The sequence below is a fragment of the Aotus nancymaae genome, unplaced genomic scaffold, assembly GCF_030222135.1.
Source record: "Aotus nancymaae isolate 86718 unplaced genomic scaffold, 86718_ANA_hifiasm-v0.15.2.pri h1tg000090l, whole genome shotgun sequence".
NCBI classification, from domain to species: domain Eukaryota; kingdom Metazoa; phylum Chordata; class Mammalia; order Primates; family Aotidae; genus Aotus; species Aotus nancymaae.
Window position 1 is genome coordinate 783,055 of NW_026988505.1, and position 23,766 is coordinate 806,820.

At 40.5% G+C, this 23,766-nt stretch overlaps 1 protein-coding gene across 2 annotated transcripts in view; it reads right to left on the reverse strand.

Annotated features, from left to right (window-relative positions):
- The window catches only part of MCPH1 (microcephalin 1), a 245,463-nt gene that overhangs the window by 203,519 nt on the left and 18,178 nt on the right, over positions 1-23,766 (reverse strand). For both annotated transcript variants that reach the window (XM_021667159.2, XM_064369790.1), the window contains exons 4-7: positions 11,587-11,674; positions 6,757-6,871; positions 4,512-4,655; positions 1,156-1,245 (exon numbers count right to left, since the gene is read on the reverse strand). In XM_021667159.2, coding sequence (XP_021522834.2) covers positions 1,156-1,245; positions 4,512-4,655; positions 6,757-6,871; positions 11,587-11,674 — 437 coding nt within the window. The remainder of the gene's footprint in view (positions 1-1,155; positions 1,246-4,511; positions 4,656-6,756; positions 6,872-11,586; positions 11,675-23,766) is intronic.

Here is a 23,766-nt window from a genome sequence, read left to right on the forward strand (position 1 = left end):
TTATGTTTTTATTTTTATCACACTTTTCAAAAAGCTGATAAGCAGTGTGACATGTCACTAAGAGTGTAAACTGTGATGTCAGACTGCCTAAGTTAGAAGCTTGGGTTTGCCATTCACAAACAACATGACCTGGTATAAGTCGTTTGACCTCTGTGTCCTGAGTTTTCACCAGCAAAATGGGGATGGCTACATCACAAGGCTAACAGGAGCATTAAATGCGATACCATGAATAAGACACTCAGAGGAGTGCCTACAACATAACAACAATGATATCAATGTTAGCTATTATTATCATTTCTTTCCAACTTCCAGGAAATAAATGTATCAAGTATACAATGAAAAGACAGAGACTGTTTAAGATAAACAAGTAAATAATTCCAGCACACAGAGGTAAGAGTGCAAGGATTAAGCCTGCACTGAAAGGAGGCTTTGGTTTAAGCTTCTAATATCTTGATGTCTTGTGCTTTGTCACTGTTGTGGCTTTCATAATAAATATTCCATAACATCTCAAGCACTTCTGAATGCAGTTTTTTTGGGGTCACTGCTAATTACTTGGGCCCTATTAGGGGCTAGGTGAGAAAACTGTAAGAAATTTGATATGAAGAAGATATGACCATGAGAAATTATCAACCTTAGTAAAACAAGGGCTCCCTCATTAAAAAATATCTATGTGCATAGCATGTAATTGTATTAATTCTTACCAATATTCTTTCTGCTATTAATTAGAAATCTTCTATTTATGTCCTCAATTTACAGATGATCTTTAAATACCTCACTAACCCCATTCAATAACACATTCCTTATGTTCATTACACATTGTGTGAAACATTTCCTTAGCTCTGACTGTTCTCAGATTTATGTAGATTATAAACTGCGTACGGATTAGTTTATATATGATCACAATAACTTTTTTAAACCAGCAATTGGTTCTGTAGCAAAAAAGCAAATGCCTAGGAAATAAACCTATAGAAACCAAAAAGGAAGTTCAACTGATGCCTTAATTTTATTACAATATCTAATTTCAGGGGGAAATTTAGAAGTTCTAGCTTTAACTCATTATTTTGTTCACCAGAAATTGCTGCATGAAATTCTAAATAAGATAATCATTATTCTCAAAGCTTAAACATATCACAGAAAGGAAAAAAATAATTTTACCTGAACATAAAGCATCATGTGAAATGTTCAAAGGTGCTTCACACAGAGAGTTACTTGGATTATCGTGAGACTGCTGAATCATTTGGGAAGCTAAAAACAGGACCAAGACATTTCATTAGATAAAGTTTCAGTATTTTTTAGCAGATGAGGCCAACAGGAAGCCTACCTATTAATCATAGGTGGTTCTATTAAATCCTATAATCACAAAGTTAAAAGGGATCTTAAGTCAACTAGCCTGAATCTAATCAGAAGCTCATTAGAGCTAAACGAACACTTCCACTCTATCTTAGTGTTCTTGTTTGATAATCACGGGTTTTTCTTCAAGGATACTCATCATAGTTGCCTCTAAAACTAGAGCACTGCTACTCAACCAGAGGTGATATACAATCCTGGCAGACATTTGGTAATGCCTGGACACAGTTTTGGATGTCGCCAGAGAGGGAGGGCAGTGGGTATATTGCTGGTGTTAGTGAGGAGAGGCAGGGATGCTGCTGAGCTTCCTGCCACACACAGGGCAGTGCCCCTAACAAAGAAGTGCCCAGACCCAAATGTCAGCTGCGCTGGGTTGAGAAATCCTGGAGGTTTCATAGAAAACACTTAGGATATCAATGATTTAACAAATAAGGTCGTAAGTATTATCTTCAAAGGCTGTTCATAAGACAGTCAAGAAACAAACGTTTGGATCTCATATCCAAAGATATTTTTTTTAGAAACTCAAAAGGATACTTTTCTGAGAAAACTTGAGCAAAAAAGAGAACAAACCAAGTTAAGGAAGGGAAGCACACAAAAAATTTCCAGTTAGATTTGAAAGTGCTGGATGCAGTGAAATGGCAAAATTAACACTGGAGAGTAATAGAAAAAGTAAACTTTAAGGCAAGTTAGATTATACCCATGACTGCACATTGAAACAATATGGATGTCCACCTGGCACACAGCTAGTTAACTACCTCAGTGTCCATTCTCACTTCCTCTTAACAACAGAACTTTGATTTTATCGGCACAGCAATGCATCCCAGTAAAGACTACGTTTCAGTCCTGCTTGCAAAAGGGGTGGCCATATGACCACATTCCAGCCAATGCAATCAGGCAGGAACACTGGAGAGACATCTGGTAAGGCTGTCCAAGGAAGATGGCTCAGCTGGGAGGCACACATATTTCAGGAGAAAAGCCAGGCAGGCACAACAGAAAGATGGGAACCTGGTTTCTTAAAGACACCACAGAACGGCAGCCCAACCCTGACTGCCTACTCCTGAACTAGACAAGACACAGAAAGGCAATTCTATCAAGTTTAAGTCATTGGTTTTTGTGTTTCTTTGTTATATGCAGCTAAACCTAACCTTAACTGATGTAGATGGACAAAGGACATAAAATTACAAGAGGCAGTAGTTGATAACATTAAAAGTTGCATTCAGTAAGTCATAGTCAATAATATGAAAAAGCACTTAAACTTGCTTCTAATCAAAAGTAACTTAAACAAATACAGCTTTTCAAGCTTCAGATTGAAAAAGGCTACAGGCTAATGCCATTCAGTTTTCCAAGTGTAGAGAAAGGGGGCATCTTATAAACAACTGGTGAGAATAATGTGGCCCCATTTTTTTTTTTTTGAGATGGAGTTTCACTCTTGTTGCCCAGGCTGGAGTGCAATGGCACAATCTTGGCTCACCACAACCTCTGCCTCCTGGATTCAAGCGATTCTCCTGTCTCAGCCTTCTGAGTAGCTAGGATTACAGGCATGCGCTATCACGCCTAATTTTGTATTTTTAGTAGAGACAGGGTTTTACTATGTCGGTCAGGTTGGTCTTGAACTCCCGACCTCAGGTGATCCACCCACCTCAGCCTCCCAAAGTGCTGGGATTTCAGACGTGAGCCACCATGCCTAGCCCCCAAATTTTTTGAAGGATAATTTGACTATATCTATCAATAAGCCAGAAGTTGTGGCACACAACTGTATCCCTAGCTGCTTGAGAGGGTGAGGCAGAAGTACTTGAGACCAGGAGTGCAAGTCCTGCCTGGGCAACACAGTGAGATTCTATATCTTAAAAAAGAAATAAATCAATCAAATTCTGCAAGTATGAATTAATATAACTGAAATAAATGAAGTACCCAGAAATACAAGGATTCATGTAGACGGATACAGGGGTTATAACATGTCCAGAGAAAGGAAAATGGCTTAATAAAAAAACAAGAACAACTAAACCATATGGTTAAAAAAAGAATAAAAACTACAGCCCTATTTCTAATAAAGAAAAACTGGGGAAAAAAAATCCACCAACAGATGATTCAGTATTAAAGCTGTAGAGTACTTCGCAGCATCTTAAAAAAAAAAATAGGTCAGTCTACAACAACTAAGCTGCAATAAAACCTCCAGGATACTCTGAAGAAAGACAACAAAGCAGATAATAACACATATGTCATTATCTAATTTAGGTAAAATAGAAATTACACGTCCACTCAGAAACCAAACCTGTACCTTTTTCATGTATACACAGATATCTGATACACTGAAACAGATCCGGAAAAATACATTAACTTAAAATACAGGTTCTCTCCGGCAAAGGAGTAGAATTAGGTGGGTATCAAGATGAACTTTTACTATTAGCTAATTTGTTAAGTATTTTATTAAAATGTGCTCACTTACACTTTAGTAATTAAAAATTTTTAAGATAAAAGAAACAATGAAAAATGATTCATTAGATACATTAATCTAAAGCAAATTCCTTAAAAAGACATGATTCATGGCTGGGCGCAGTGGCTCACACTTGTAATCCCAGCACTTTGGGAGGCTGAGGTGGGCGGATCACTTGAGGTCAGGAGTTCAAGACCAGCCTGGCCAACATGGTGAACATATCTCTATTAAAAAAAAAAAGAAAGAAAGAAAGAAAAGAAAAATTAGCCAGATGTGGTGGTGGGCACCTGTAATACCAGATACTTGGGAGGCTGAGACAGGAGAATCACTTGAACCCAGGAGGAGGAGGTTGCAGTGAGCTGAGATCACGCCACTGCACTCCAGCTTGGGCAACAAGAGCAAAACTCCGTCTAAAAGAAAGAAAGAAAAAAAGATGATTCATTTTTTTAAAAAAAGAAAGAAAAAACTCCAAAGATAATAAAAATTACAAAGGAGCTGCAACCAATAGGATTTTAAACTTGAAGAATACTATACAACCAACATACACTTCAAAAACCTTAATGATGCATAAGATTTTCTGGGAAACAAAGCCAGCCATGAAATAGGGCAAAATTTGTTACTATCAAGGAACATTAACTACATTATGTAGGCAAAGAAAAAAAAAAAGCTTTCCACCATAATTTAATCACCTATTTGCATAATTTTCATTTTACAAACTGTAATTACTTACAGGTGGGGGAAAGATTTTCCCTTTTCTCCTTCATCTCTCGTAATCTCTTCTCCATTGCGCTGTGGTGACTATTATTAATTTTCATTCTGGGACTGTATGTTAATGAACCATTAGATTCAAATAAGAGAATAGGTACATCATCATCTGAAAAGAAAAAATCCACTTTAAGATCAAAAAGTACCTTCATACTTCAAGAATATGATTCCTTTTAAGGAACACCCCCACACACCCCACTTTCCTTGCCTCCTTTGGACATCATTACCTACTTTTGCTAATATTCTAAGCCTACCACCTCCACAGGCTGCTGGCTCACATCTGCTGAGCACCTGCCTTCACCAAGCACTGCACTGAGAACAATGTATGTATTCGTGCATCCAACCTCAAACCAAACCCAAACCAGTATCCCCACGTGAAGGCAAAGACTGAGACAGAAGTTTAAAGCTGGAATGCAATCTGGTTTCTCTATCTTGTCTCAGGTTTCAGAAACTGCCCGCATTAACCATCGCTCAGACCCTCAACACACGCTCACAGACCCAGACTTAAACTTGATGGTATGAAGTGGGATCGGCATGGTCCCTGAACCATGAAACTATGAGCTGGTTTTGTGTGGGTGCAGAGTTGTGCTTTTTTCTCGAATGCTACCTTGCATATGCTCAAAGAGGCCTTTAGAACTTTGATACTAACCTCCAACAAAAAAATACCGAGAATTATTTAACATATTCTCCTTTGCAACTCGTAAGCCTGAATAACCCTTACTGTGTAGTTGACAATATACAAATGTACATTAGTTGAATCATTAATACCTCATATATATAGTTTTTAAAAGGCAATTTCCATTAAGATATATATTTGGTCTAAAAAGAAAATTCTGGATCTACCATTACCATGTTGTCAAGTTATTTTCAAATACACTGTCACTGACACAGGAAAGAAGGCCAAAGTGACAAAATATAAAGAATTATAGGAGAGTGTATAATATTGATATGAGACTAGGAGAGGCCAGATCATAAAGGACCTAGTAAATTAGAGAATATGTTAAATATAGGATTTTATCCTGAATATTTTTCCTTGGGATGACACCAAGAAATTTTAAACCAGGAAGGGGATACCCTTCTTATTTAAGGTTTTCCTCATGTGACTACACGGAGATGAACTGTAAGGACATGGGGCAGAGTGCAGGGCAGGGTAAGGAGCGGCTGCAGTGGTGCAGGAGGGATAATGTAGGCATCAGGGGCGAGAAGAGGGAAGGTGAAAACAGAAGAAGTCAAACAACTGTTTCAGAAGCAGGGCCACGGTCTTGATGGGGGTTAGTCTCAGGGAAGAAGGAGATGTCAAGGACGACTGCACGTTTCTGGCTTGAGCTGCGAGGAAGACCAGACAGCTGGTGTGAAGGAAGGACTGACACACCCAGGAGAGGCAATGGGAGGGCTGAGCGTGAAACAAATGATGCAGGCTGTGTTTCTAGAAAATAATGTGGCAGCACTGTGTGGGCTAAGTGTGCCACCGAATTCTGTCGCATTATCATCACAGATTTAAAATAAATCTCGATAATTCTATTTGAGTAATTTCAAAACAAAGAATAGAGAATTTGTGACACAGCAACATAACTAGAGGAATTCATGCTTCCTATTTCTAGTGATCACAACTGCTTATCTGTAGCAATGGTGTGTCAGAATTGGTAGGAAATACTAAATTTAGAGGGCAGTGAAAAAGGCCAAGAGAAATAACGAAAACATACAAAGCATCTTAATGTTTCATAATATTCTTATATATAAGAATATCATTTAAGAATATATAAAAATACCTGTTTTTTTCTAAGACATCTTGTTATGAACATAATATTCTAAAGTATTTTTCCAAATCACTAACAGAATGTATCATCTAAGATTTGCCTATTATTCTGTAACAAAACAAAAAGGCCAATTAGGTAAAAATACAAAGTTATACGTAAAGAAGAAAAAGGCTTGTTAGCTCACATTTGCTTTTCCTCTGAAATCATTCCTGAAGACAACAAGTTCCACCACCTTAAGGAAGGGTTAAGACTGTGGTCGATCAGCTCAACTGCCTGGCTCTATTATGGCTCCCAGTCAAGTCTCCTGCAGGCTGCTGACACTTTGTTTTCTCCTTCCTAAAGCTACTATGGTCTTCATCAGCTATCTCATCCTGAACTCCACTTGCCATCATGCAAATTAAATAAGGTGTACGGACACAAATGAAAAGAACTGTATTATATTTCTTGGCTTACCTAGACTTGTTTTTTGCCTTTGTAGCTCTTCAGCCATTTTCTCAATTTTTTTCTGAAATCTCTTATCGTTTTCTGGTGTTTTAAAATTAAAATCTTTGGGCTGCATACACTTACGCTGTGAGAAAAGGACACAAAAATTAATGCTGTATTGCAATTGCTTAAGATAGGAACAAAAGCCCTTTCACATACATTTCTGATACTTTTCATAACATCAGTAATAAAAACTTCTGAAAGAGGTGTTTCTTGCACTGTGTGTGAGAATTGGCAATATTTATTTCTTTTTGCACAATTATAAAGAAAATGGACAGAATTTAAAAGATTGAATTAAAGTCTCTGTATAATGCTTTGTGAGACATTTTCATGATCCCACCATTCACAGTTTCCATCAAAGTTTTTAGTCAAACCAACCTCTTTCCATTTTTTGCTATTGTTACCGCCATAGGAGCCCAATCTACTTCAACTTTGTATATCAAAATGGCGAACTGTTTTTGAATTGCCATGGACCCCAGGTTGCAAGTTATATCACTTGAGCATGCCCAGGTGAACCAAGCATGTAACCATGGGTGGAATCTAAGCACTTAGACCAAGGAGCAGGGGCCAAATTAAGGAGTAAACACCTGACGGCATAACCCATGATCCAATCAGATTGAGTCCTGTCATCACCTCATGACACAACCCAGTAAGATCACGCCGCCCAACATCACCTCGTTACAAGATCCAATCAGATCACACTGGGTTTTCTCTGCCTATGAAACTGTCTGAGCCCCCATCTCAGGGAGGCAGATTTGAGCGTTTCCTCCTGTCTCCTTGCCAGACAACTTGCAATAAGGCCTTTCTTTTCTCAAAATCAAGTGCCGTGATCTTGGACTCTATGTGGGTTGGGCAGCAAGCCCACTGCCTGCTTGGTAGCACTATTCTCATACCATCCTCCCTGCAAGACCATGATGCAGTAATCAAACAATTTCTATTTTATAATTACCAAAAAAAAGAACCATTATCTAATCTTGCCCTATTGTCATTAAATCACAGTAACTCCAATCAGCCAGTAAAACCCAAAAACTATAACTACGCACACAAACACACGAAACCCCAGGCTGATATCCAGAGGAAGGTCTTGGGTTAACTCTACTCTTACCATCCTCAGAGAAGGGAAACGTTTCCTTTGAAACATATCTGATGGCTGGGTATGGTGGCTCATGCCTGTAATCCCAGCACTTTGGGAGGCCCAGGAGGGCGGATCACGAGGTCAGGAGTTTGAGACCAACCTGACCAACACGGTGAAATCCCATCTCTACTAAAAACATAAAAATTAGCTGGGCAAGGTGGTAAGCACCTGTAATCCCAGCTACTAGGGAGGCTAAGGCAGGAGAATTGCTTGAACCCAGAACACAGTGCAGTAAGCCGAGATCGCACCATTGCACTCCAGCCTGGGTGACAGAGGGAGACTCCATCTCAAAGAAAAACAAAACAAAACAACAACAACAACATAAAAAACACCTGACCTTTCCAGACTTACCCACATTCTCCTCTTAGAACTGCCCATTGACTTCCCATCTTTAGCCTGGCCATCAACACAAATAAACATACTGATCTTCACATCGATTTTACCTACTACCACTTTTATGCCTGATTTCTTTCTTACAGGACCCCAGGGAAATTTAAGTCATCTGTCTAGGTCCCTTGGTTTTCAGCTTGAAGCTACCAGCCCAAATCTGCTTACGTGGGTAACTAGCCTAACTTCTTCTGCTCCAGTCTTAAAGAACTTTTTTTAGCCATTCAAAGCTAATGCCTACACTGGGGATCTTGCTCTGTTAGTTATTCACTCATTTATTGACAAAAAACATTACTATATGTCAGGCACTGGTCTTGCAACCTAGAAAGATCTTTGTCATCACAGAGCTTGAATGCTGGTAAGGAATGACAGAAAATAAACATTAAATAAATAAGTAAATTGTATGTGTCTTGGGAGGTTAATTCCAACAGGCTTAGAACCAGCCTGGACTGCTTTCACTAAAGTACCCACATGACACAAAATGTACTAATTAGACAGTGGTGCTTTATAGCCACAGGTCCAGGAAGTTTGGGGGCAGACTATGCCAGCTTGTCAACACTGTTTATGATTAGTGAGATGAAGGAGTTGCTGGAGGCTCTGCCAGTGGGGCTGGTTCACATACGCTCATGGCCAGCAGTGTACAAGAGGCTCCACCTTGTGCTCTCTGATTCTCAGGTACTGTGCAGATTTGGACACACTGTTATTTCTGGGTCCTGTGAATCTTCTCTAGCAACCTCACTCCAACAAACTGGCCACATGACCACTATTAGGAAGAACCAGTAAGCACGGCAGATGAAAAGGGACTTGATAGTGGGCACAAGTGGGAAGACACCGCTGGTATAAACGGGGTGTTAGGATAAGTCTCATGGAGAAAGTAACGTCTGTACAAAGCCATAGGGAGGCTGGAAAATGGGTCCTGTGGATGGATTTGAGGGGAAGAATGTTCCCCACAGAAGGAATAGATAATGCAATGTCTTTGAAGCAGAAATACGATTGGTATGCTTGAGGAACAGCAAGCTGGGCAGACAGGCAGCAGACAGAAAGAGAGGAGGAGAGAGAGATGCACAGAACCTCCTCAAAGACCCAGAAGAATATGGCCTCCAGTCAGGTTTAATATACAATTACATTTGGAAAAGAGAAGTGAAGGGAAGGTTTTTAAAGTGGTAAAGTGTATGACAGTCATTTATGCTTTAGATTAGGAAAAATTTAAAAGATTAGCAACATCCAATACTGGTAAAACTATCAAGAAATAGGTAATCTTTTTTTTGAGACAGGGCCTTGCTGTCTCCCAGACTGGAGTGCAGTGGCGTGATCTTGGCTCACTCCAACCTCCACTTCCTGGGTTCAAGCGATTCTCCTGCCTCAGCCTCCTGAATAGCTGGGATTACAGGCATGCATCACCATGACTATCTAAATTTTGTATTTTTAGTAAAGACGGGGCTTCACTATGTTGGTCAGACTGGTCTCAAACTCCTGGCCTCAACTGATTTGCCTGCCTCGGCCTCCCAAAGTGCTGGGATTACAGGTGTGAGCCATCACACCTGGCCAAGAAATAGGAAATCTTGTACATGATAGGTGGAACTGTTAAAATCAAAATGTGTATGTATTCTGGCCCAGTAATTTTTATCTCTAGACATCTGACTTGGAGAAATAACCTCAAATATGTTACGTAAGTAATATACTTAGCAAAAACTGACGATGACTAAAAGTACATGAATACTAGAAAAACAGTCACAATGTATAATGCAATACAGAAAACTGAGTAGAATCACATCTACTGACATGAAATGGTCAAAACCATATTGCTAACTGGGGAAGAGAAGGCAACTCACCAAACAATACATGAGACAGCAGAGACCCTTCATGTCAGGCATGCCTGTGTGAGTATGTACATGTGTGTAATGTAAGGGAGAAGTACCACCCAGGTTAGTCATCAAATTGAAAGCTGCTTGCTTCGAAGGAGGGCAATCAAAAGAGACATCTGCTTTATCTGTGCTTACTAAATGTTTTACAGTGAAAGCATGCATGTACTACTGCCGAGTTTTTACAATGAACACTTGATTTTATCATGTCACAGGGGGTTCCAGAGACTGCTAAACACTTTTCACCTATAATCAGGTAAGACTGAAGGAAATTCATCCATGACTAGATGGGCAAACTCTGGCTTGTTTGAGATGAAATGTAACAGAGAAATATCATTTACTATTTTCAGGAAATGTGGAGTCCACAGTTATTTCTCCTCTAGTCTACAGGAAATGTAGTTCGGTTTGGAAAGAGGCATCCCTCTAACAGATTCTCATGTGAAAACAAACTGGCTGTGATGTTTCAGTGTACATTATCCTCAGATAAAGAAATCTCAATTAGAACTTTTAAATAAATAGAAAGCTGAAAGGTTGTGATTAAAATGTGAATTAGGTCTCAAATGAAAGCAATGTCTTTAACTCTACAAGTCTGTGGATTCAACCAATCATAATTGGAAATACTAAAAAAAAAATTACACAAATTAAAAAACAATACAGTATAAGAACTATTTACAAAGCATTGACATTATATTAGGTATTATAAGTAAACCAGAGATTACTTAAAGTATATGGGAGGAGCCAGGTGCATTGGCTGATACCTGTAATCCCAACACTTTGGGAGGCTGAGGCAGCAGAATCACTTGGGACCAAGAGTTTGAGACTAGCTTGGGCAACATAGAAAGACCCTGTCTCTACAATATATTTTTTTAAGTATACGGCAGAATTTGTGTAGGTTATATGCAAATACTACCACATTTTACATAAGGGACTTGAGCATCAGTGGGTTTTGGTATCTGGCGGGGGTCCTGGAGCTGATCCCCTATGGATACTGAAGGACAACTGTATTTGTACAGCAGATTTTCTCTAGTAAATGACTTTGCACATTTGGATGTACGTCCATCCGACTTGTGAGATTTTTCTGGCTAAAAAGAATGCAGGTATTTGTGCCACAGACAACAAACTTCATTCTGAAGTGATTGCCAAAGCACCTGAACGTCTGCTTGTCTCTCAGCACCTTTTAGTTCCCCCATGGCCAACCACGGTCTCTTCCACTTCCTACAAATGCTATCGAAGAATTCATAGGATAAAATAATCTTTAATTCACTAGAAATGGTATGTGAAAAGAACAACATCATCAATAACATACTTAAGACTAACTCTTGAATGTATTTGTGGAAGTTTTATTTTCTAGAAATAAAAAAAATAAAATGAATAAATTCCTAATTGCCATTGTCTACACTGAAACCATGTACTTACCTTTTTTTTAATTAGGCTTGGCAAGTGTTCTTTCATATTAGCTGAAGGGAACAATGATTCATCAACGTGTGCTCCGGCTGTCCTGCATCTGTATAATTAAATTAAGGTAGTCTAGTCAGTATTTGCTTCCATTATACATTGACACAGCACTAAATCTGCACCTGTATCAGCAATTTAAGAAATCCGTACCTAGGTCATTTTAACAGACCTTTAAAAAATAAATACCACAGCAAATACAAAAGTCATTATAAACCAAACTTCCCAAAATCGTCTCTATCTGGTGTTTAAGTATAAGAGAAGCAAGAGGCAGGTAAAGGAAGTGTAATTTTTAGGCAACAATTTTTGACTTGTAGCATACTTCAAAATTATTAGTGAATGGTACTCACAAAGGCATGAGTAAATGCTATGAAACGGATCATTTAATAGTAAACAGGCCATAAAACAGGTAATTTAGAGGTAGAAGGGACGTAAAGAAATTGAGGCCAGAAAACATATCTTTCCTACAAAATTGGGTTGTCCTTTTTGTGTTTCTGTCCAGACAGCACCATCAGCCCCAAGGCCTGGGTATGCAACCCATGCCCCGCATTGCCAAGCCTCCTCCTGCTGCCCTGTCTGTGCTCGCACCTGATATTTATCCGTCCACCTTTGTATCTCTGGATTCCTGTAACCGTTATCTCCTTCTTAGCATTCTGTCCCTCAAATCTAAATAATTATAATGATGTTCTCAATGCTCTCCTGCCCTGCTGTTTGTTTCTCCTCTTCTAGTTCACACACACATTACTGAAATATTAATCCTAAAGCATTTTACTCATTTTTCCCCAAACCAGATAAAAACCTCCTATCACTCCCATGTTTACAGGCTGTTCTCAATCATTTGCTGGTTAAGCGTTTTTATACTAAGGCCTCTGTAATCACCTCTCCGACTATCCCTCACAGCCCTATCACTGTTCAACATCTAACAGGCAATAATTAAAGTACAGTGCAATTAAAAAACACATATGTGTGTTGATACAGGAATTTCTACAAAATATGTTAGGAATGAAGGAGGTTTCAGAAATATGTGCCTCTGTATGGTACAGTCTGGTCTATGTAGTGTGGTAAGTGACACTAGTGTAGCAAATCTCATTCTGGTGTCCCTGACACCCTTCTGAGAGTGTGCAAAGTCAATCCTATTTTGTGTGTGTGTGTGTGTGTCTGTGTGTGTGTGTGTGAGACAGAGTCTCGCCCTGTCACCACGCTGGAGTGCAGTGGCACCATCTTGGCTCACTGCAACTTCCGCCTCCCAGGTTCAGGCGATTCTCCTGCCTCAGCCTCCTGAGTAGCTGGGATTACAGGCAAGCGCCACCATACGCAGCTAATTTTTTGTATTTTTAGTAGAGATGGGGTTTCACCATGTTGGCCAGGATGGTTTCAATCTCTTGACCTTGAGATCCACCCGCCTCGTCCTCCCAAAGTGCTGGGATTACAGGCATGAGCCACCATGCCCGGACAATATTATCTTTATAACAATACTAACATATGATTTTCCATTTTTGTTTCACATTATCTCCTGAGTATACAATGCGGTGGAGTTTTCAGAAGCAAAATGATATGCTATCCCAATACATCGAATGCAGAGGCAGATCTGAGAAGGCAACTGCTGTCTATTAAGCCAGGCATAAGAGAAATCTGCAAAAACGTACAAATTTAAAAAAGAATACAAGGCAGTAATTGTAACAAGAGAAGTACAACCAGGCAGAAAAGAAGCAAAAAGGAGCATAACAAGTATGGTTCAGGGAAAGCTTCAGGTCAAAGATGATCACCAGACTCAGTTGTGACAATGAGGTAGACGTGGGAGGATACAGATCTTCCATTTGGAAGCAGAGCACAGATTCAAGCACAGTGGAGCAAAGAGCGTGACATTTTTGGGAAAACATAAAAAAAATTCTTGTGATCCAAGGGTTATACTTTCCAAGCCAATAAGCTTAGACCCCAACCTGTGGGTTCTGGGGCATGGGGAGAGGTGTAAGGGAGAGGTCGTGGGCAGGTCACCGGTCCAAGACAAGGGCACTGAGAACGAGGAGGTCAGTCAGGGACTACTGCAATAACTGAGGCAGGAGACACCAAAGATTCAGCAAAGGCAGCTGGGGACTAAGACGGGGACTGGGAATCCTTAAGTGAATAATATTTCGACAATAAAAATGGAAAGTTTTTGACCTCTGGTTAAATCTGGTGAACTGAGCACATGCTTTTCTCTTGACTCCCAAAACCCCAATAAAATGGTAGTAAAGGAAAACAAAAAGACATAAACTAACAAAAATAAAGAGTAGATAAGAGCTGTCTGGGGAACTGAAATCAAACAAATAAAAAAAAAAAAAAGAAAACTCAAGCCTGGCAGCTGGGGCGGGGAACGAGTCCATCTGGAGCTCAGAACCACTCAAGGGCCAGAGGCACAGGTGAAGCCAGAGCAAGCAGTCAGGGCTGCGGCAGGGGGCAGAGGGCAGGAGGCAGCAGGCAAAGGGTAGAAAGCTGAGAAGACGCAGCAACCCTCCTTGCCTGTGCCCACTCACCACCACCCAGCACCAATGAGCATTGGGTCTGTGTTCCGACAACTCAAGCCTGAGAAGCTCTGGACTCGAAGGATACTAGGCTAAGCTCAAGGAAAACAAAAAGTTTTCCATGAAAAGATGTGTTTTCGTGGTTCACTTTGAGATTCAACCTAGCACACAACTTCCACAGTCATAATGATGTCGACATAGACTACTGATTTAACCAACGTGTATCATGTACACTGGAATAAAGAGTGGAAAGAGCCTGCACATAAATGTGTCCATGCAAACATCTATGTGGGAGTGGGATGCCCTGGGAGGGGCCGATTAAAAACGAAATTCCCACTTCCCTATCAGAAAGTCACTAGATAATATCTGAAACTGAAAAACCAAAACAGCAATACAGCCAGAGTATTTAGCAATATGGAGGTCACTAAACAGCTTATCTGCAGAAGCAGCCACATGTGTGAAAGGAGCCGCCTCTTGTGAACAGGAATTGAGGGTGAAAAAAGCTTTGTAATAATTTGGTTTGTGTGTGTGTGCACACACTCACACATATGCCCATACAATGGAACATGATTCCACCATAAAAAGAAATAAAATTCTAATACAGATGACAACATGATCAACCTTAAAAACATTATGCTAAGAGAAAGAAGCCCGATACAAAGGCCATGTATTATGATTCCGTTTATATGAACTGTCCAGAATAGGAAAATCCACAGAGACAGAAAGTAGATTAGCAGCTGCCTTGGCTAGTGGGAGGATGGGGAATAGGGCTAAGGGGTCCAAGGTTTCATTCTGAGGTGATGAAAATGTTTTAAAATTGTGGTGACGGTTGCACAACTCTGTGAATACGGGCATGTGCTGCCTAACAACCTTTTGGTCAATGACAGACCACATACACAACAGTGATCGCATACGATTATAATGGAGCTGAAAAAGTCCAATTGCCTAGTGACGCACTGATGATCTTTATCCCGTGTAGGCCTAGGCTAATGTGTGTTTTTGTGTCCTAGTTATTTTTTTTTTTAAGTGTGGAAAGTAAAAACGAAAATTAAAAAATAGAAAAAAATGGATAAAGATATAAACAAAGTATTTTTGTACTGCTGTACAATGTATTTTACAGTGTTATTACAAAAGAGTCAAAAAATTTAAAAAATTACAAAGTTTATCATGTAAAAAAGTTATAGGAAAGCCAAATTTAAAAAATAGAGTATATTAACTATTTACATAGCACTCACATTGTATTAGGTATTATAAATAACCTAGGTTTTTTTCTGACCCCCCCACAAACACAAGTAACAAAGAGATAGATTATATACTTATGGGAGGAGCTGGGTCAGTAGCTCCCATGTGTAATCCTAACATTTTGGGAGGCGGAGGTGGGAGGACCGTTTGAGGTCAGGAGTTGGAGACTAGCTGGGGCAACATAGCAAGACCGCCATCTCTACGAAAATTAAAAAAAAAAAATTAGCCTGGCATGGTGGCACATGCCTGTAGTCTCAGCTCTCAGGAGGCTGAGGCAGGAAGATTGCTTGAGCCTAGGAGGTTGAGGCTGCAGTAAGCCATGATTGTGGCCACTGCACTCCAGCCTGGGAGACAGAGCAAGACCTTGTCTCTAAAAAATGTTATAGTATCAGTTATTACAGCTGCTCCAAAAAATCTACATTCAATGTAACCTAAGTGTACGGTGTGTATAAAGTCCACAGTAGTGTACAGTAGTAACGCCCTATGCCTTCACATTCCCTCACCACTCACTCAGCGACTCACCCACAGCAACTTCCAGTCCCACAAGCTCCATTCAGTCAACACCCTATATCGGTGTACCATATTTTATCTTTTATGCCATATTTTTACTGTACCTTTTAAGTTTAAATATGTTCAGATGCACACATACTTAGCACTGTTTTACAACTGCACACGCTGTAGAGGTTTGTAGCCTAGGAGCAATGAGCTGTGCCACAGAGCCTGGGTGTGCAGTAGCTATGTCATCCAGGTGTATGTAAATACACACTATGATGGCTGCACACAAAAAATCACCTAACTATCCATTTCTCAGAAGGCATCCCTGTTGTTAAGCAATACGTGACTGTATATTTAAAGCCAATGAATTGTGTACTTTAATTGGTTAAACTGTGTAGCATGAGAATTAGATCTTAAAACACTGTTGGGGAAAAAGAACCATGAGATACAACTACCCATCCGCCCGAATGGCAAAAATTCAAAAGATGGATAAATTACAAGTATTGGTGAAGATGTGGAGTGAACAGAACCCTCACACACTGCTGGCAGGAATACACAGCGCCATAAGCACCTTGGAAAAGTATGGGTAATAATCCAAGAGAAATGAAAGTATACAAGATGCAAACACAAATGTCTGTTGTAACTTTATCCATAATGACCCAAAATGGAAAACTATCCCATGTCCATCAAACTGGTAGCCTGTGGTATATGCCTGTAATAGAATACTACCCAGCTATAAAAGGAAATGAAACCACTGCTATACACAACATGGACAAGTCTCAAAAACATCCCCTTCAGTGAAAGAAGTCAGGCACAAAATGGTACAATCTGGATGACTCCACTGATCTGAAGCTGCAGAAGTGGTGACACTAATCTTTAGGGACAGAAACCAGATCTGTGGCTGCCCTGAGGTGGGAGGAGGAGGCAAAGAAGCTGATAGCGAATGGATATGAGGGGGCTTTTGGGGTGATGAAAATGCCCTATATTTTAGTTGTGGTGGTGACACAGGTATATGTATTTGTCAAAACTCAGTGAATGTATACTTAAAATGGTTACATTTTGTTTTATGTAAATGTTTGTATAAAGCTGATTTTAAAAACAAACCCACTATCTGAGCCTACAATAATGGGGTGGGCAGAATGCTGGATGTAAGAAAAGAGATGGGAAAAGGAGGAGGGGTGGAAGAGAACAAGGAAGAAAATGTTTTTTAGGTGTGCTTCTTTTTAAAAAGTTCCCTTAATTACCAATTTTAGGCATGAGAAGTTTTTAGTTACTTCTTCTTACTCAAGCAAAATGTCACCGATTTACCACTATTACAAGTAAGGGAACAGCAAAAGGGGTTGGCTGAGATGCATCTAGATGAAAGACGTGGAGGAGACCCTAGATAATCATGTTATCAAATACAAAGTATTAAAGTCACCAGCATCATCAGGACAAAGGTCAGCCAGCTCATGAGAAGCCTCACACCAACCGTGCTGGAAAAGCCACTACGGTTGCCTCCTATTGCACAACACAGAAAACCAAGGAGCACAGAAGATCATTTGCCAAAGTTTACAAAACGAGTAAGTATCCTTTAGTTAGCAGTTTGGGGAAAGGTTTGACACAACCGAGTAAAACATGTGCCTGGCACACGTTACACAGCTGTGGAAGATGTGTTCTGTTCCCTTTGAGATAAGCTTCCCAACCACTTATCCTTCAGAGTGGTAAGATTTGGGGTGCACAGAGATGCTCTCCCTGAAATTCATCTTCCTGGGTGTAACTATCATTACTCACTATGAAGAAGTAAGTGGTACTTACTGCAGGTAATGCCATTCTATATGCCAACAGCTGTGCTTTAGCACATGTGGTAACACACTAAAGCTGTGACACTGAAACTCACCAGGCACCCAACCAAAATCTACTGAACAGGCAAAATCTAACGGAACAGAACAGCTTCCAATTAGATTTCTATTTTTCTTCAGAAATGTAAAATGATAACTTTATCCCACCATCTAGTGGTCAAAACAAAGTGTTTCAAGAGATGTGTCTAAACAGAAAACCAACTTTCTGACCTTCATTTGCCAACTGCTGCTGCCTCAGAGCCAACAGAAATCAAAGCAGCAACGTTCTCCTTGGGAATCCCTGCTCTGATGAGCTTGTTTTCCCCAGAGAGCCAATTCACTCCAGTACTTCCCACAGCACACCTGCCAGGTCTGCTAGGGACCACCAGCTCCCATTCTACCCATAGGACGACACCCATCTTCGCCTGGGCCAATCCTGCAACCTTGCTACAACTCTTGTGCCAAACTGCCCATCATCAGTATCTTATTATCTAAGCCCAGTCAATAAGTCAACAAATCAGGAAAAGTAAATGAATCTTCTATGTGGAGGACACTGCATTAGCCACTAAGGCAAAGTAAAAAATTGAATCACATCTTTTGAAGATTCTAGTCTGCAAGCACACAATCCTTCATGTGTGTCCCTGTGGCACAAGGAAGAACCCAGGAGGAGACTGCAGAAGTCTGCATAATAGTGCTCTGCTGGCAGAGAGAGCAGGCGAGCCGCACCGGGGTGAGAGCCTGCAGCACTTCTGTGGTCTGGAACGACCGTAGCAAGTTAACTTAGGTGCTGCTGGAGGAACCTAGAGCCCAGCGGGTAATTCACCTGGTCCTAGGTGGCTGCATATCCACTGTTACATGCTGATGGGACCTCAGGAGGACACATCAGAAAGACCCAAACTGAAGGACGTTCCTCTCACTGGTCAATGACTTTCAACAATGTCAAAGTCACAGAAGCCAATGAAAGACCAAGGAATGGCTGCAGGGTGAGAAGGCTGAGGAGGTGAGAAATGGAGCTGGCTGCTGGTGGGACAGGAATGGAGTCTGAGGATTCCAGGAGGAGGGCAGCAGTGCTAATGTCGGCTGTGTTGTGCTTATGTGGGAAAACGTCCTTGTTTATAGCAAACCCTAAACGCAGGGGGTGATGGCCTTTGGTCAGCAACCAACTCTCAGCCCAGCAAGGACAAAGCCTGTGAACTGTATTTCCAAACTAGCTGTTAGCTTGCAATTGTTTAAAAATGATAAACTTTCTTCAATGGAACTTAGAGTGAGGACTAAGCTGACCTTTATTTCTTTCACCTTTATTTATTTTTTCCTCAAGGTAAAAATTTCTACATCTAAAGGAAATGTCAAAATTTTATCAGTTGCCATTTGATCTTAAAAAGAACATTCCCAGAATGAACCCAACAGAATGGGATTCTAGTGACACCTAGTGACCTGGCGTAGTTAATGTTCACATTTGCAGTGGGAACCATGAGCTATGGCATTGGATAGGCAGGCAATTCACCGCAAAAGAACATGCATGACATCAAACATATAGGTCAGTTTGGCTCTTATCTCTATGTCCTGTTGAAGAAAATTCAGCCTCACAAAAAATCAGAGAAATGCAAATAAAAACAGTATTATTTTTCTTCTACAAATTAGAGAAGACTAAAAGAACTAGTAACTCACAATATAAGCAAAGGTACTGGGAAATAGGTATTATTTGATAATTCTAGAAAGAATGGAAACCAGTACACTCCTTCCAGAAAGTAATTTGGCAGCATCCATCATATTTATATACGTAAACTCTCTGAACTGAACAGCCCACTTTTGGGATTTAAACCTATGGAAAGATTTCTCATCTGGAAAAAGGTAATATATATAGAAGCTTAATGTTGTACTATTTCTAACTGAAAAAAAAAAAAAAGAAATGAAAAATTCCATATTCACCAATAGGAGACTGGTTATATAAATTACTGGACAGCTACTACAAAAGATTCTTAAATATATATTTTAACGTGGGATATATCTGCATGTACAGACAGGGGAAAAATGTCCTGTAATAAATAGTTAACTAAAGAAGTATGGCCGGGAGCAGCAGCTCACACCTGTTATCCCAGCACTTTGGGAGGCCAAGTCGGGTGCATCACTTGAGGTCAGGAGTTCAAAACCAGCCTGGCCAAGATGGAGAAACCCCATCTCTGCTAAAAACACACAATTAGCTGGGCGTGGTGGTGGGTGCCTGTAATTCCAGTTACTCGGGAGGCTGAGGCACAAAACTGCTTGAACTGGGGAGGCAGAGGTTGCAGTGAGTGAGCCAAGATTGTGTCACTGCACTCCAGCCTGGCCTACAGAGTCAGACTCCGTCTCAAAAAAAAAAAAAAAAATGGGTGTTCCATTAAAAAAATAAAATCTACTTATTCACATGGATGTATATATAAATATAAATATATAAATGTACATGTACACACTTTTTAAATTTTTTCATTTGGCAGATAACTGTATATTTACAGAGTATAATGTGATTTATGTATACCTTATGGAATGATTATAACAAGCTAATTAACATATCCATCATTGTAGGGAAAACATTTAAAATCTATTCTTTGAGTAATTTTGAAATATACATTATTAGTAACTTACATATGTTTTATATGTTTAGTACAAAGTCTGAAACTATATATTCCAAACAGTCAATGGTAAGTTTCCCCTAACTTAGTGGAAGGAGGACAGAGGTAAATTGGTGAGGATTTTTCACTTTAAAAACATATACACATTGCCAGGCACAGTGGCTCATGCCTGTAATCCCAGCACTTTGGGAGGCCAAGGAGGTGAATCACGAGGTCAAGAGATTGAGACCATCCTGGCCAACATGGTGAAACTCTGTCTCCACTAAAAATACGAAAAAACTTAGAGAGGCATGGTGGTGCATGTCTGTAGTCCCAGCTACCGGGAGGCCGAGGCAGGAGAATCGCTTGAACCCAGGAGGTGGAGGTTGCAGTGAGCCAAGATTGTGCCACTGTACTCTAGCCTAGCAACAGAGCGAGACTCCATCCCAAAAAACAAAACAAAACAAAACAAAATATTTAAATATAAGCACATTTAATCTAAAAGAAAGTTTATGTTTTTAAGATAACAAAAGGAGATCTAAAAACCAGTAATAAAACTGTGACTGTATTACAATAAATAATAAGAAAGAAAGAATTTCTATTGAAAATGCCAAGAGATTAAGTTCACTTTTGAGGACCTGAAAAGTTTGCTTTTGCCAGGCATGGTGGCTCACACCTGTAATCCTAGCACTTTGGGAGGCCAAGGCAGGTCAATCACCTGAGGTCAGGAGTTCAAGACCAGCCCAGCCAACATGGTGAAACCCTGTCTCTACTAAAAGTACAAAAATTAGCCAGGCATGGTGGTGCATGCCTATAGCCCCAGCTACTTGAAAGGCTGAGGCAGGAGAATTGCTTGAACTGGGAGGCAGAGGTTGCAGTGAGCTCAGATCACGCCACTGCACTCCAGCCTGGGTGACAGAGTCAGACACCATCTCCAGAAGAAAAAAAAAAGTTTGTTTTTGGATAATGAAGTTACAAGTATTATGCAGTCTGCATGAGCCCCTTGAGAAAGAGGTTGGGGCTGGTGACAGGCAGAAATAGAAAGAGAAAGGGGATAAGGAATGAGAGGAAGGTGTCAGGGGCTGGCCAACAAAGCAGAGCAAGAATCCCAAACTCTCAGGATAAAACAATCTGTGATCACTCCAAAGTAGGATTAGCTGAGAGGCCTATTTAGATACAGAACTGCCTACTGTTTTAACTTTTGTCCAGGCATCTTCAGCTTCCTGTAAAGGTCTCTTCTTCTGCACTCTTTCCTCCACATTTCTATCCAACTTTTAAAATATGGTTCTTTTTTCGAGTCATTTCCCCCATGGCATTTTCTCTAATATCTCTATGCCACTTAAGCAAATTTTCCTTTGTTCATAATTTTTTAGAATAAATATTTACTGAGCATCTACTATGAAGCAGAGGCATGTTAGATTCTTACTGGAGGCCGGGGGCGGTGGCTTACGCCTATAATCCCAGCACTCTGGGAGGCTGAGGCAGGTGGATTACGAGGTCAAGAGATTGAGACCGTCCTGGTCAACATGGTGAAATCCCATCTCTACTAAAAATACAAAAAAATTAGCTAGGCATGGTGGTGCACCCCTGTAGTCCCAGCTGCTCGGGAGGCTGAGGCAGGAGAATTGCTTGAACCCAGGAGGTGGAGGTTACAGTGAGCCGAGATTGCGCCATTGTACTCCAGCCTGGGTAACAAGAGTGAAACTCCATCTCAAAAAAAAAAAAGATTCTTACTGGAAACACAACCATAAATAAGACAGACATGTAGCTGCTCTTAGAGTCTATATTACAATAGAAAGACCAAATGCATGGTTAGAGATACAGACAGGTAAAGCAGTCAAATGAACAAAGTAAGTTTTAACAGTACACACAGGAAAAAAAGGCATTGACATAGAGAATAACAAAGAGGGCTTGAACTGTCAACTGGGGACAGAGGAAGCTCTTTTGATAAGACGACCTTGCAATGCAACATGTATATAGGAGCTGATCACAAAACTGGGTTTAGAATCAGGAAGAGGGTGCCGAGTTCTCAGCACAGGCCAAGAACTAAAGGCAGAAAAAGAGAGTGGCCTTGGGGACCTGGAAGCCCAGAACATTTGGAAGAGGCAAACAAGGGTGAGGGCAACAGCTGACATTGGAAAGGAAGGGGACAATCACACACGACACCGAACCTGGGTCAGCAAACTTCGGTAAAGGGGCAGGTAGTGAATGTCTTAGCCTTCGTGGGCCATAAGGTCTCTGCCACAAGGATTCAAATCTACAGCTGTACTACAGAGGCAGCCACTGACCACATCGGCCGACGAACATGGCTGTGTGACAATAAAATTGTATTTATGGATACTAAAATTGAATTTTATAAAATAAAAATGTCATGAAATAGTAAACATTTGAATTTTTTTTTTTTCTTGTAACCTGTAACTTAAAAACCGTTCTTAGCTCATGGGCCATTAAAAAAAAATAAACAGTATGGCAGGGTGGATTTGGCCGGGGGAATTATATTTTGCCATTCCCTGCTATAGACCACTTAATTCTAAGCCATTTCATCAGAAGGATAAAGCTGATTTATGTGTTGAAGTGTTGCAGGTAGTTAGGCATGAGCGGGCAGGAGAGGGCTCTATCACCCACTAGTAATGTCGGGTGATGGCTCAGCAATGACCACATTGCCTCTCTAAAAGTGATAAATTGGCAGCCAGCGCCAGGGATAGGCCATTTCCTGATGGTCCACACCTCCTGTACTAAAGTGTTAACTGAATGCAGACGCCAGGGAGAGGCAATTTCAGGGGCATGCGCATTAAGAGACAAAATGGCGGAGAAATGGGAAGACAGCCTCAGATGGGCACGCATACAGCTTCCTAAACTGCATGCCCTTAGCCCACCATAAGGGAAGAATCACGGGAAAGGGCGAGCCTACAAATCCTAGGATCAAGGTAAAACATCACATGTGACCTCCGTGCCCGCCTGGGACTCTTCCAAGTGTACTTTCCTTTCTTTCCGGTTCTGAAACTTTTTAAATAAACTTCTGCTCCTGCTCTGACACTTGGCTCTGTCTCTTCTGCCTTATGCCCTCAGTCGAATTCTTTTTTCTGGGGAGCAGAGAACTGAAGTTGCTGCAAACCCATACGGATTTGCTGCCAGTAACTTGGATACCTTCCACTAGTAACAAAAGGGGTTAGTTACACTTGCTGATGTTTAAGAAACAAAATGACACAGGCAGGCAGGCAGGAGGCTGCTGCAGTAACTGCAGCAAGACATGACAGTTGTCTGGACTGTGGGAGTAATAGCAGAGATAAAGATCTATGAGAGATCTATTTTGAGATAAAAATCAACAGGCCATTTCAATAGACTCCATAAGGAGACGAGGTAGAGAAAACAATGACAGCTGCCTGATACTGAATCTTCCCCAATTCCCTCCCTCAAAAAGCAGAAAATATAAAAGAAACTTAAATAAAAGACACACATGACCTACATTCTCACTGATATGGAGGTAACAGCACAAAT